Source organism: Anomaloglossus baeobatrachus, chromosome 11 (assembly GCF_048569485.1).
Source record: "Anomaloglossus baeobatrachus isolate aAnoBae1 chromosome 11, aAnoBae1.hap1, whole genome shotgun sequence".
NCBI classification, from domain to species: Eukaryota; Metazoa; Chordata; class Amphibia; order Anura; family Aromobatidae; genus Anomaloglossus; species Anomaloglossus baeobatrachus.
Window position 1 is genome coordinate 127,650,839 of NC_134363.1, and position 12,056 is coordinate 127,662,894.

The 12,056-nt window shown below is 49.0% G+C and overlaps 1 protein-coding gene across 1 annotated transcript in view; it reads right to left on the reverse strand.

The window, feature by feature from the left end:
• LOC142256928 (myo-inositol 2-dehydrogenase-like) overlaps positions 1–12,056 on the reverse strand; it is a 68,239-nt gene that overhangs the window by 11,899 nt on the left and 44,284 nt on the right. Inside the window, exons 6-7 of the mRNA XM_075328922.1 lie at positions 3,559–3,666; positions 3,097–3,215 (exon numbers count right to left, since the gene is read on the reverse strand). Coding sequence (XP_075185037.1) covers positions 3,097–3,215; positions 3,559–3,666 — 227 coding nt within the window. The remainder of the gene's footprint in view (positions 1–3,096; positions 3,216–3,558; positions 3,667–12,056) is intronic.

Genomic DNA, 12,056 nt, shown 5'->3' on the forward strand with positions numbered 1-12,056 from the left:
AAATGCGGACATTATATGTATTTATTTGTGTATATAGCACTAGTAATTCCACAGCACTTTACATACATTGGCATCCTTGTCCCCATTGGGGCTCACAGTCTGAATTCCCTATCAGTAGGTCTTTGAAGTTGGGAGGAAACCGGAGAACCCGGAAGAAATCCATGCAAACATGCGGAGAACATACAAACTCCTTGCAGATGCTGTCCTTGGTGGGATTTGAACCCAGGACCCCAGTGCTGCAAGACTGCAGTGCTAACCACTGAGCCACCGTGCCGCCCATTGAGTTACGACTACATGCACTAAGGAGTTATTGAAATGATAAAGTACTATAACATGAAAAATATACAATACTGCGAAAAAGTTTTAGGGAGGTGATGAAAACCTAAGCAGAGTTAAGGCCCACTTTACAGGTCAGTGTAAAAAAAAAACAAAACAAAAAAAAAAAAAACCACATCTTGCGTGGTCTGTTTAGATCTTTCAAAAATAGAAGAGCTATTCGGTTATTTTGATCATTGCCACACTGCAAAGTGCATGAACAAATCTAAATCACATCAATATTTGGTGACCGGCTTTTGCCTTCAAATCAGCATCAGTTACTCTAGGTACACTTCCACAAAGTCAAGAATATTGTACATTTATAGTCAGGTGCATTACTGAGTATACCAAACAGGTGATAATGATCATCATTTTCATCTATAGGTTGAAACACAGGCATTAACTGAAACAGCAACAGCTGTGTGTGAGGCCTAAAACAGGGTGAGGAGCAGCCAAACTCTGCTACAACAGTGAGGCTGAGGAAGACAGTTTCCCGTCACAGACTATATCATACACCATGACAAGACTAAGAACAGCAACAAGACACAAAGTAGTTATACTACACCATGTCATCTATCAAGCAAATATTTTAAAACAGATTGTGGTGTCAAGATGTTTAAGAAATGGACTACAGTAACGACCATAGATGCAGTGGCCAGCCAGGGAAACTTAGTGTAGCAGATGAAAAACACATCAAGCTTAATTCCCTTAGAAATCAGAAGTTAACCAGCAGTGCCGTCAGCTCAGAACTGACACCAACCAGTCACCCAGCTACTGTCATCTACTGTTCAGAGAAGTCTGGACAGAAGTGGTCCTCATGGAAGAATTGTGGCCTAAAAGATGTACCATCAATATGGAAACAATGCTAAGTAACTCAACTATGCACAAAAACAAATACAGGGGTGGAGAGAAGTACAATGATGAATTTCTGCACACCAAAGTGAAGCATGGTGGAGGCTCCTTGCAAGTTTGTTGGTATAAGTGGAGTTGGAATTTAGTCAGGATTAATGGTGTCTGCTGAAAAATACAGGCAGATACTTCATGCAATGCAATCAGGAAGACAACTGATTAGCTCCATCATGACGACGAACCGAAAGATACAGCCAATACCATCAAGAGCTATGTAAGAGTAAAGAATGAAGAGGCCTGGAAGTGATGATCCGGACCCCACAGAGCACTGATCTTATCTCATCCAGTCTGTTTGGGATTACATGAAGAGACAGAAGGATTTGCACAAGCCTCACACACAGAAGATCTGAGGTTACCCCTCCATGGTGTTTGAAAAAAAAAACCCTCCCTGCCGAGTTCCTTCAAAAACGGAAATTTTGCATTGTCATTTGATAAACTATCAAGACTCCTGTTTTTTTAAACCATTCTTACTTTGCAGCATTTTTCTCACATCCCCCTAAACGTTTTGCACAGTGATATATGCACACACATATACTCCCTATGTGTACAATCAATATATTATATATATACACACACACACACACACACACACACACACACGTATATATACATACATATATACATTTTAGTACTTGTGGTAAACTCTACCCCTAATAAAACCAAAAATCTATTATATACATATCGGAAATCATAGTTGTGTACCACATAAGTAAAGGCTTAAAAATCTTAGTAGCTCAACAAATAGAGTTAGGGATGTTAACCCTTTCACAAAATATGGTGTACATGTAAGGTGGATGTGTGCACCATATGTATGGAGTTGGCACCATCTGTTATTGCTGTGAATGGAGATAGCTCTGAGATCTGCAGTTTAGACCCCTGAATGTTGCTGTGAATAGTTCCTAAGGCAGTAGTATAACAAAAGTTCCTAAAAGTAAAGTTTGAATCATCGCTCTTTTCCTGAAATATGAAAACAAAAATCTAAAGAGAAGTTCAGTTGTCCCCCGCTATATATCACAGTTCACTTATTGCAGCTACACTGTATCGTGGGTATCGGGGAGGGGGGGCGGCAGCGGTAGTGGAGCGGGGTCACAGGAAGCGAAGGCGGTGGTGGAGTAGGACGATGCTGTGGGTAGTGCGGTAGATGTCCCAGATGTTTGCTGTTGGTGCTGGCAAGAACATTAAGAAACTGTCAGCGGTGTGGGCTTCAAAGATATGGCGCCTGTAGTCGGCACGTGCACAGATTGAGCTATAGGTTCAATGACTAACCGAAATCTCATCTGCGCATGCACCACCTCCGGGTGCCATTTTCCTTTAGTTTGCAGCTGGGAGATCAATGGGCCGGAGGCAGTACATGCGCAGATGAGATCTTGAGCCGAGAGCTCAATCTGGGCACGTGCCCAGTCTAGGCACCATTATTTGAAGCCCGCACAGCCCACATTTTCAGGATGGCCCCTGCCTCACCTTCCACAGCGCACAGCACTTCCCCTGCCTCCTGTCACCATTCTCCACCATCCCCTAGTAAGTTAGATTCGGCTTTTAAAACACACCTCATATTTTTGGGAGGAAAAGTGTGTCTTATAATCCAAAAAATACGGGTAAATATTAAAGTAAATATAACTCCGCTACTTTGTGGATTTTCACCCCTCAGGGGGTCTCTAGAATGTAACTCCCGTAATAGGAGCGGGATCACTAGACATTTAGTATTGCTGTGACCATCACAACCGCACCACATAGTCAGAGCAAGTCCTTGCAACTTAAATTTTACTGAATCAGCTAAGAACAAAGATGAAGCCATGCGGTGTACGGCAGAGCTGTGGTTCTTGGGGTTAATTCAGCCGTATATTCTCTGCACCAATAATGAAGTGCCATTACCTCTAGCCTCTGATCACAGGATTTGGTGCAGTGCTGACTGATGTCCAAGCTCGCGATGGCTCCAGTGGCGAACTTCATGCTGATGTTGACTGTGTCCACATCCTTCAAGGTAGTCATGTCTTGGGCAGAAAGCAATTCTCATATTACTGTAAGATTATATGCTAAGCAATCAGTTCTCTCCCATATCACTCCTGAACCTATAGATGAGACAAGGACTGGCCGTAGGTTTCCTGAACTGAACTTGACAGCCTCGTAAGACATATATGTAGCTATAAAGTTTAGGTCAGGAGATCTGCTGCCAGTGCATGCATAGCAGTCAGTACTCATAGCACGTCTGTCCGAATGAGGCGTTAAATGCAAATAGATCTGCCATCTCATGTTAAATCACAACAATATCAAACTAGCTTCTAAAATAGAAATAAAAAAAGTGTATGTTGATTGTATGACTGAGTTGAGGCTTACCTGTGCAGAAAGCATGTCCAAGGGAGAAGACTGTGTCCGGCAGACTCACTCCAAGTAACCAGAAGACAATGTCTATATCGTGCAATGCCGAGCTATAGAAAATACCTCCTGTCAGAAAAAGAAATCAAAGAGCTGTTGGTTTTATTCACATTGCTAGTGACATGAGATATGTCCATAAAGTGAAGGAACACAAGATAACAAGGAGTAAAGAAACAAAGAATATGAGTGAAACTAAAGATTCCTCACAATACACCCCTACCCCCCATTACTCTGATGACAGCTTTACACCCCCTCTTGGCTCTCTCAGGCTGCTTATCAGGTTGTCACCTGAAATGACTCTTTGAAAACTCACTTATGGAATCATCGGCCTTCAGAAAGCGTTTGTGACCATCAAATGTGGTACACAGCTGAATACAGAGCTGAGCCCTATTCCACGACTGATCTAAGCAAGAGAAAGGCACGAGACAACTAAATACTGAGATACAATAGTCCACCATCACTAGAAGACACGAAAGTCAGTCAAGCTGCAAAAATGCTAGGTCCTTGAAGGTACTTTAAAGTGCAGTCAAGAAACTGGTCAAATCGTTATGTTGAAAATATGTCTCATGGGGATTACTGCAGAAAAGGAAGACCAACAATGACCTCTGCTGAAAAGAATAAAGCGGGCTTTACACGCAACGACATAGCTAACGAGATGTCGTTGGGGGTCATGGAATTCGTGACGCACATCCGGCCTCGTTAGCGACGTCGTTGCGTGTGAAACGCAGGAACGACCTGTTAACGATCAAAATTACTTACCAAATCGTTGATCGTTGTCCAGTCGTTCCTATCCCGAATATCGTTGCTGTTGCAGGATGCAGGTTGTTCGTCGTTCCTGCGGCAGCACACATCGCTATGTGGGACACTGCAGGAACGAGGAACAGCACCATACCTGCAGCCACCGGCAATGAGGAAGGAAGGAGGTGGGCGGGATGTTCGTCCCGCTCATCTCCGCCCCTCCGCTTCTACTGGGCGTCGCTGTGACGCCGCACGAACCGCCCCCTTAGAAAGGAGGCGGTTCGCCGGCCACAGCAATGTCGCTAGGCAGGTAAGTATAGTGTGACTGTTCCTAGCAATGTTGTGCGCCATGGGCAGCGATTTGCCCGTGACGCACAACCGACGGGGGCGAGTGCTTTCACCAGCAACATCGCTAGCAATGTCACTGTGTGTAAAGCCTGCTTAAGACTTCATCATAATTACCAGCCTCAGAAACCACTGATTGGCAGCACTCCAGATAACAGCCTTCATAAATGATGCACAGATATCACACAGCAGACACCTCAACATCAAGGAAGATGCTAGTATCAGGCTTTCATGGTCTAATAGCTGCAAAGATGCCACTACTGATGAACACAAGCAAGAACAGGAGATTTGTTTGGGCCAAGAAACACAAGAACTGAATATCAGATCAGTGAAAATCTGGTCTAAGGAGATTAAACTAGAGTTTCTTGATAATAAACAACATGTTTTTGTGAGATGCAAAAGAAGGGAATTTTGTTTACTTACCGTAAATTCCCTTTCTTCTAGCTCCTATTGTGAGACCCAGACAATTGGGGTGTATAGCTTCTGCCTCCGGAGGCCACACAAAGTATTACACTTAAAAAAGTGTAACCCCTCCCCTCTGCTATACACCCTCCCGTGGATCACGGGCTCCTCAGTTTTGGTGCAAAAGCAGGAAGGAGAAAACTTATAAATTGGTCTAGGGTAAATTCAATCCGAAGGATGTTCGGAGAACTGAAAACCATGAACCAAAAGAACAATTCAACATGAACATGTGTACACAAAAGAACAACCAGCCCGAAGGGAACAGGGGCGGGTGCTGGGTCTCCCAATAGGAGCTAGAAGAAAAGGAATTTTTCGGTAAGTAAACAAAATTCCCTTCTTCTTTGTCGCTCCATTGGGAGACCCAGACAATTGGGACGTCCAAAAGCAGTCCCTGGGTGGGTAAAAGAATACCTCAATAAAAAGAGCCGCAACGGCCCCCTTTTACAGGTGGGCAACCGCCGCCTGAAGGACTCGCCTACCTAGACTGGCGTCTGCCGAAGCATAGGTATGCACTTGATAGTGTTTCGTGAAAGTGTGCAGACTAGACCACGTAGCTGCCTGACACACCTGCTGAGCCGTAGCCCGGTGCCGCAATGCCCAGGACGCACCCACGGCTCTGGTAGAATGGGCTTTCAGCCCTGAAGGAAGCGGAAGCCCAGAAGAACGGTAGCCTTCGAGAATCGGTTCCTTGATCCACCGAGCCAATGTTGACTTGGAAGCCTGCGAACCCTTACGCTGGCCAGTGACAAGGACAAAGAGCGCATCTGAATGACGCAGGGGTGCCGTGCGAGACACGTAGAGCCGGAGTGCTCTCACCAGATCCAAAGAGTGCAAATCCTTTTCACATTGGTGAATTGGATTAGGGAAAAATGAAGGCAAGGAGATATCCTGATTGAGATGAAAAGGGGATACCACCTTAGGGAGAAATTCCGGGACCGGACGCAGAACCACCTTATCCTGGTGAAACACCAGGAAGGGGGCTTTGCATGACAGCGCTGCTAGCTCAGACACTCTCCGGAGTGATGTAACTGCCACTAGAAAGCAGGGCTGTGGAGTCGGAGTCGGAGTCGTGGAGTCGGAGTCGGAGTCGGAGCTCATTTTGGTGGAGTCGGAGTCGGAGTCGGAGTCGGTATAAAATGCACCGACTCCGACTCCTAAAATATATAATAAATTGGGGACAGGAGTGCAATGCAGAATGTGCTGAATATTTTACTAAATAACAACATTTAGTATAATGCTTATATTTAAGCGAAAAATTTATTGTAGTACAATGTGAACATCAGACATTTAATTGTTTTTATGATACAATAATCAAGATATTTGGATAGAACATAAAATATTTATTGGAATACAACTTTAGAACACAAAAAAACTAATAAATTGTAAATATGTAATATATATAATATATATATATATATACAGTGTATATACACACACACAAGATATATATGTAATCTACTGTATATTACATAGTGTATTACATATTTACAATTTATTACAGTTTTTTGTGTTCTAAAGTTGTATTCCAATAAATATATTTTATGTTCTATCCAAATATCTTGATTATTGTATCATAAAAATTATTAAATGTCTGATGTTCACATACACATATTCATGTACTACAATAAATTTTTCACCTAACTATAAGCAATATATGTAGGAGTCGGAGTCGGAGCCGGAGTCGGAGTCGGAGCCGGAGTCGGAGTCGGTGCAAGAGAATTTGAGGAGTCGGAGTCGGAGTCGGAGTCGAAGGTTTGGCTTACCGACTCCACAGCCCTGCTAGAAAGGCCACCTTCTGCGAAAGACGTGATCAAGAGACATCCCGCAGCGGCTCGAAAGGTGGTTTCTGAAGAGCCATTAGCACCCTGTTAAGATCCCAGGGTTCCAGCGGACGTTTGTAAGGTGGGACTATGTGGCAAACTCCCTGCAGGAACGTGCGGACCTGCGGAAGCCTGGCTAGGCGCTTTTGAAAAAATACGGAGAGCGCCGATACTTGGCCCTTGAGAGAGCCGAGTGACAAACCCTTGTCCATTCCGGATTGAAGGAATGAAAGAAAAGTGGGTAAGACAAACGGCCATGGAGGAAAACCGTTATCAGAACACCAGGATAAGAAGATTTGCCAAGACCTGTAATAGATCTTGGCGGACGTTGGCTTCCTTGCCTGTCTCATGGTGGCAATGACATCCTGAGATAACCCTGAAGACGCTAGGAGCCAGGACTCAATGGCCACACAGTCAGGTTGAGGGCCACAGAATTCAGATGGAAAAACGGGCCTTGTGATAGTGAAGTCTGGGTGGTCTGGAAGCGCCCACGGTTGTCCCACCGTGAGATGCCACAGATCCGGGTACCACGACCGCCTCGGCCAGTCTGGAGCGACGAGAATGGCGCGACGGCAGTCGGATCTGATCTTGCGTAACACTCTGGGCAGCATCGCCAGAGGAGGAAACACATAAGGCAGTCGAAACTGCGACCAATCCTGAACTAACGCGTCCGCCGCCAGAGCTCTGTGATCATGAGACCGAGCCATGAATGCCGGGACTTTGTTGTTGTGCCGTGACGCCATGAGATCGACGTCCGGCGTTCCCCAGCGGCGACAGATCTCTCGAAACACTTCTGGGTGTAGAAACCATTCCCCCGCATCCATGCCCTGACGACTGAGAAAATCTGCTTCCCAGTTTTCTACGCCCGGGATGTGAACTGCGGAGATGGTGGAGGCTGTGGCTTCCACCCACTGCAGAATCCGCCGGACTTCCTGGAAGGCTTGACGACTGCGAGTGCCGCCTTGGTGGTTGATGTATGCGACGGCAGTGGCGTTGTCCGACTGGATACGGATCTGCCTGCCCTCCAGCCACCGATGGAAAGCCAATAGGGCTAGATACACTGCCCTTATCTCCAGAACATTGATCTGAAGGGAAGACTACCGGAGTCCAGGTTCCCTGAGCCCTGTGGTGGAGAAAAACCGCTCCCCACCCTGACAGGCTCGCGTCCGTGGTGACCACAGCCCAGGTTGGGGGTAGGAAGGATTTTCCCTGCGATACAGAATTGGGAAGGAGCCACCACTGAAGAGACGTCTTGGTTGCAAGGGAAAGAGAGACTTTCCTGTCGAGGGAAGCCGACCTCCTGTCCCATTTGCGGAGAATGTCCCATTGGAGTGGCCGCAGATGGAATTGCGCAAATGGTAACCATCGCTGCCACCATCTTCCCCAGGAAGTGCATGAGGCGCCTTAAGGGGTGTGACTGACCCCGAAGAAGAGATTTCACCCCTGCCTGCAGAGAAAGCCGTTTGTCCCGCGGTAGCTTGACTACCGCTGACTGTGTATGAAACTCCATCCCGAGGTAAGTCAGTGATTGGGTCGGTGTCAACTTGGATTTCGGGAAGTTGATGATCCACCCGAACTGCTGGAGAGTCGCCAGAGCGACGGTAAGGCTGTGTTGACACGCCACCCGAGAAGGGGCCCTGACTAGGAGATCGTCTAAGTAGGGAATCACCGAGTGGCCCTGAGAGTGTAGGACCACCACAACGGATGCCATGACTTTGGTGAAAACCCGTGGGGCTGTCGCCAGGCCGAAAGGCAATGCCACGAACTGAAGCTGTTCGTCCCCGATGGCGAAACGCAAGAAGCGTTGATGCTCGGGTGCGATCGGCACGTGGAGATAAGCATCCTTGATGTCGATCGATGCTAGGAAGTCTCCTTGTGACATCGATGCGATGACCGAGCGGAGAGATTCCATCCGAAACCGTCTGGTTCTCACATGTCTGTTGAGTAGTTTGAGGTCCAGAACGGGACGGAATGATCCGTCCTTTTTTGGCACCACGAACAAGTTGGAGTAAAAGCCGCGACCACGTTCCAGAAGGGGAACAGAGATCACAACTCCTTCTGTCTTCAGAGCGTCCACTGCCTGAAAAAGTGCGTCGGCCTGAGCGGGGGGCGGAGAGGTTCTGAAGAAACGAGCCGCAGGACGAGAGCTGAACTCTATCCTGTAACCGTGAGACAGAATGTCTCTCACCCATCGGTCTTGAACATGTGGCCACCAGGCGTCGCCAAAGCGGGAGAGCCTGCCACCGACCGAGGATGCGGCTAGGGGATGCCGAGAGTCATGAGGAGGCCGCCTTGGAGGCAGTGCCTCCTGCGGCCTTTTGGGGGCGTGACTTGGACCGCCACGCATAGGAGTTCCTCTGGCCTTTCTCCGGCCTGCTGGACGAAGAGGATTGGGGCTTGGCGGAGGGACGAAAGGACCGAAACCTCGATTGTATTTTCCGTTGCTGAGGTCTCTTAGGTTTGGATTGGGGTAAGGAGGAGTCCTTTCCCTTGGATTCCTTAATAATCTCATCCAATCGTTCGCCAAACAAGCAGTCGCCAGAAAACGGCAAACCGGTTAAGAACCTTTTGGAGGCCGAGTCTGCCTTCCATTCGCGCAGCCACATGGCCCTGCGGACTGCCACAGAGTTAGCGGATGCCACAGCTGTACGGCTAGCAGAGTCTAGGACTGCGTTCATGGCGTAAGAAGAAAAAGCTGACGCTTGAGAAGTCAAAGACGCAACTTGCGGAGCAGAATTACGTGTGACAGCATTAATCTCAGCCAGACAAGCTGAGATAGCTTGGAGTGCCCACACGGCTGCAAAGGCCGGGGCAAAAGACGCGCCCGTGGCCTCATAGATGGACTTCACCAGAAGCTCTATCTGCCTGTCAGTGGCATCCTTTAGCGATGAGCCATCTGCAACCGATACCACAGAGCTAGCCGCCAATCTAGAGACTGGAGGATCCACCTTGGGACACTGAGCCCAACCCTTAACGACCTCGGAGGGGAAGGGGTAACGCGTGTCAGAGAGGCGCTTAGTAAAGCGCTTGTCCGGAACCGCTCTGGGCTTCTGGACAGCATCTCTGAAGTTAGAGTGATCGAAAAACGCACTACGTGTACGTTTGGGGAACCTAAACTGGTGTTTCTCCTGCTGAGACGCCGACTCCTCTACAGTAGGAGGTGGGGGAGAAAGATCCAACACCTGGTTGATGGACGAGATAAGATCATTCACTAAGGCGTCTCCTTCAGGTGTATCAAGGTTAAGGGCGACGTCCGGGTCAGAGCCCTGAGCTGCGACGTCCGCCTCGTCCTCCAGAGAGTCCTCAAGCTGGGAACCCGAGCAGCGTGAAGAAGTCGGGGAAGATTCCCAGCGAGCCCGCTTAGCCTGTCTAGGACTGTGGTCCGGGCAGGAGTCCTCCACGTGAGACCTAGGGCCCAACCTGGGAGCGCGCTGCGGCGCGGACCGAGAGGGGCCTGGAGGCGACGATCCAACAGGGGCCGGGGCCTGTGTAAGAACCGGTCTGGACTGCAAAGCTTCTAGCAGCTTGGCAGACCATTTGTCCATAGACTGAGCCATGGATTGTGAAAGTGACTCAGAGAGTTTCTCAGCAAAAGAGGCGAACTCTGTCCCTGCCGCCTGGACAGGGGGAGCAGGGGGGTCTACATGAGCCGAGGGGCCCACTAGTGACCGAGGCTCCGGCTGAGCAAGCGAAACAGGGGTCGAGCATTGCTCACAGTGAGGGTAGGTGGAACCCGCAGGTAACATAGCCCCACAAGAGGTACAGGCCGCAAAAAAACCCTGTGCCTTAACAGCTTTGATCCTTGTGGACGACATGCTGTTGTCTCCTAGGAGAATGATCACTGAGGGTATATGGGCAAAAAAGGGTATACAGCCCGACCGAACAGAAATATATATATATATAAATACGTATCTATTCCGGCACCCTGGAGGGACCAGCACCGGGTGACCGGTGTGGCTTACCGACCGCTAAAAAGCGGAGTGTGTGTCCTCCAGATTCCCTGCCTTAGGTCCCCCGGAGCTGCAGAGCTCTTCACTGAGAATCCTCCACCGGCAGAATGCCAAAAAATGGCTGCCGGAGCTCTCAGGGGAGGAGTGGAGCCGTGGGCGGCGCCAGGAAAGTGCGGGAATCTGGGGTCCCCACAGTGATCAGTGAGGGGGGAGGAAACATGCAGGATGGTCCGGCCCTCACATCCGACGTCAGGTCGGCAGTCCCGCCCTTACCCCTGACAGGCAGGCCCGGGGGCGGGATTTTTGCGACTAGGCCGCGATGAAGCCGGGGACTAAATTTGAGACCGCGCCCGACAAGCAGGCACGGTCGGCGCGGAAGTCCGCCGGCCTTCTCAATTCAGCAGCTGCCGCAGCGTCCGGGAAGAAGGTGCGCTCCCTGCACAGTCCCCTATGGGGACACAGAGTACCTTAGAGTTGCAGGGCCCGGTCCCTGAGGTTGAATAGACTCCGGTCCGGCAGATTCCCACAGGGGCTGCGGAGGGAGCACGGTCCCAGTAAATGGATGACCGCTCAGGATCCCACTTCTCCCAGAGCCGCTAAGGGATGGTGAAGGAGACGGCATGAGGCTCCGGCCTTTGTACCCGCAATGGGTACCTCAACCTTAACAACACCGCCGACGTAGTGGGGTGAGAAGGGAACATGCCGGGGGCCCCGTGGGGGCCCTCTTTTCTTCCAACTGACATAACTAATATGAGAATGCATGAGTGGATGTGTGCCTCCTTCCACACAAAGCATAAAACTGGGGAGCCCGTGATCCACGGGAGGGTGTATAGGCAGAGGGGAGGGGTTACACTTTTTTAAGTGTAATACTTTGTGTGGCCTCCGGAGGCAGAAGCTATACACCCCAATTGTCTGGGTCTCCCAATGGAGCGACAAAGAAAAGTAGACCAAATGGTTTCGACATGTGTGATGCCCACAGTAAAAAATGGAAGGGAAGGTGTGATGCTGTGGGGGGCTTTCCTGGTGACAACATTGGTGATTTCTTCCAAATTCAAGCTACACTTACTAGAATGGTAACCACAGCACTCTGCAACAGCTGCCATCCCATCTGGTTTGCACTTAGTGGTACCATCTTTTGTATTGC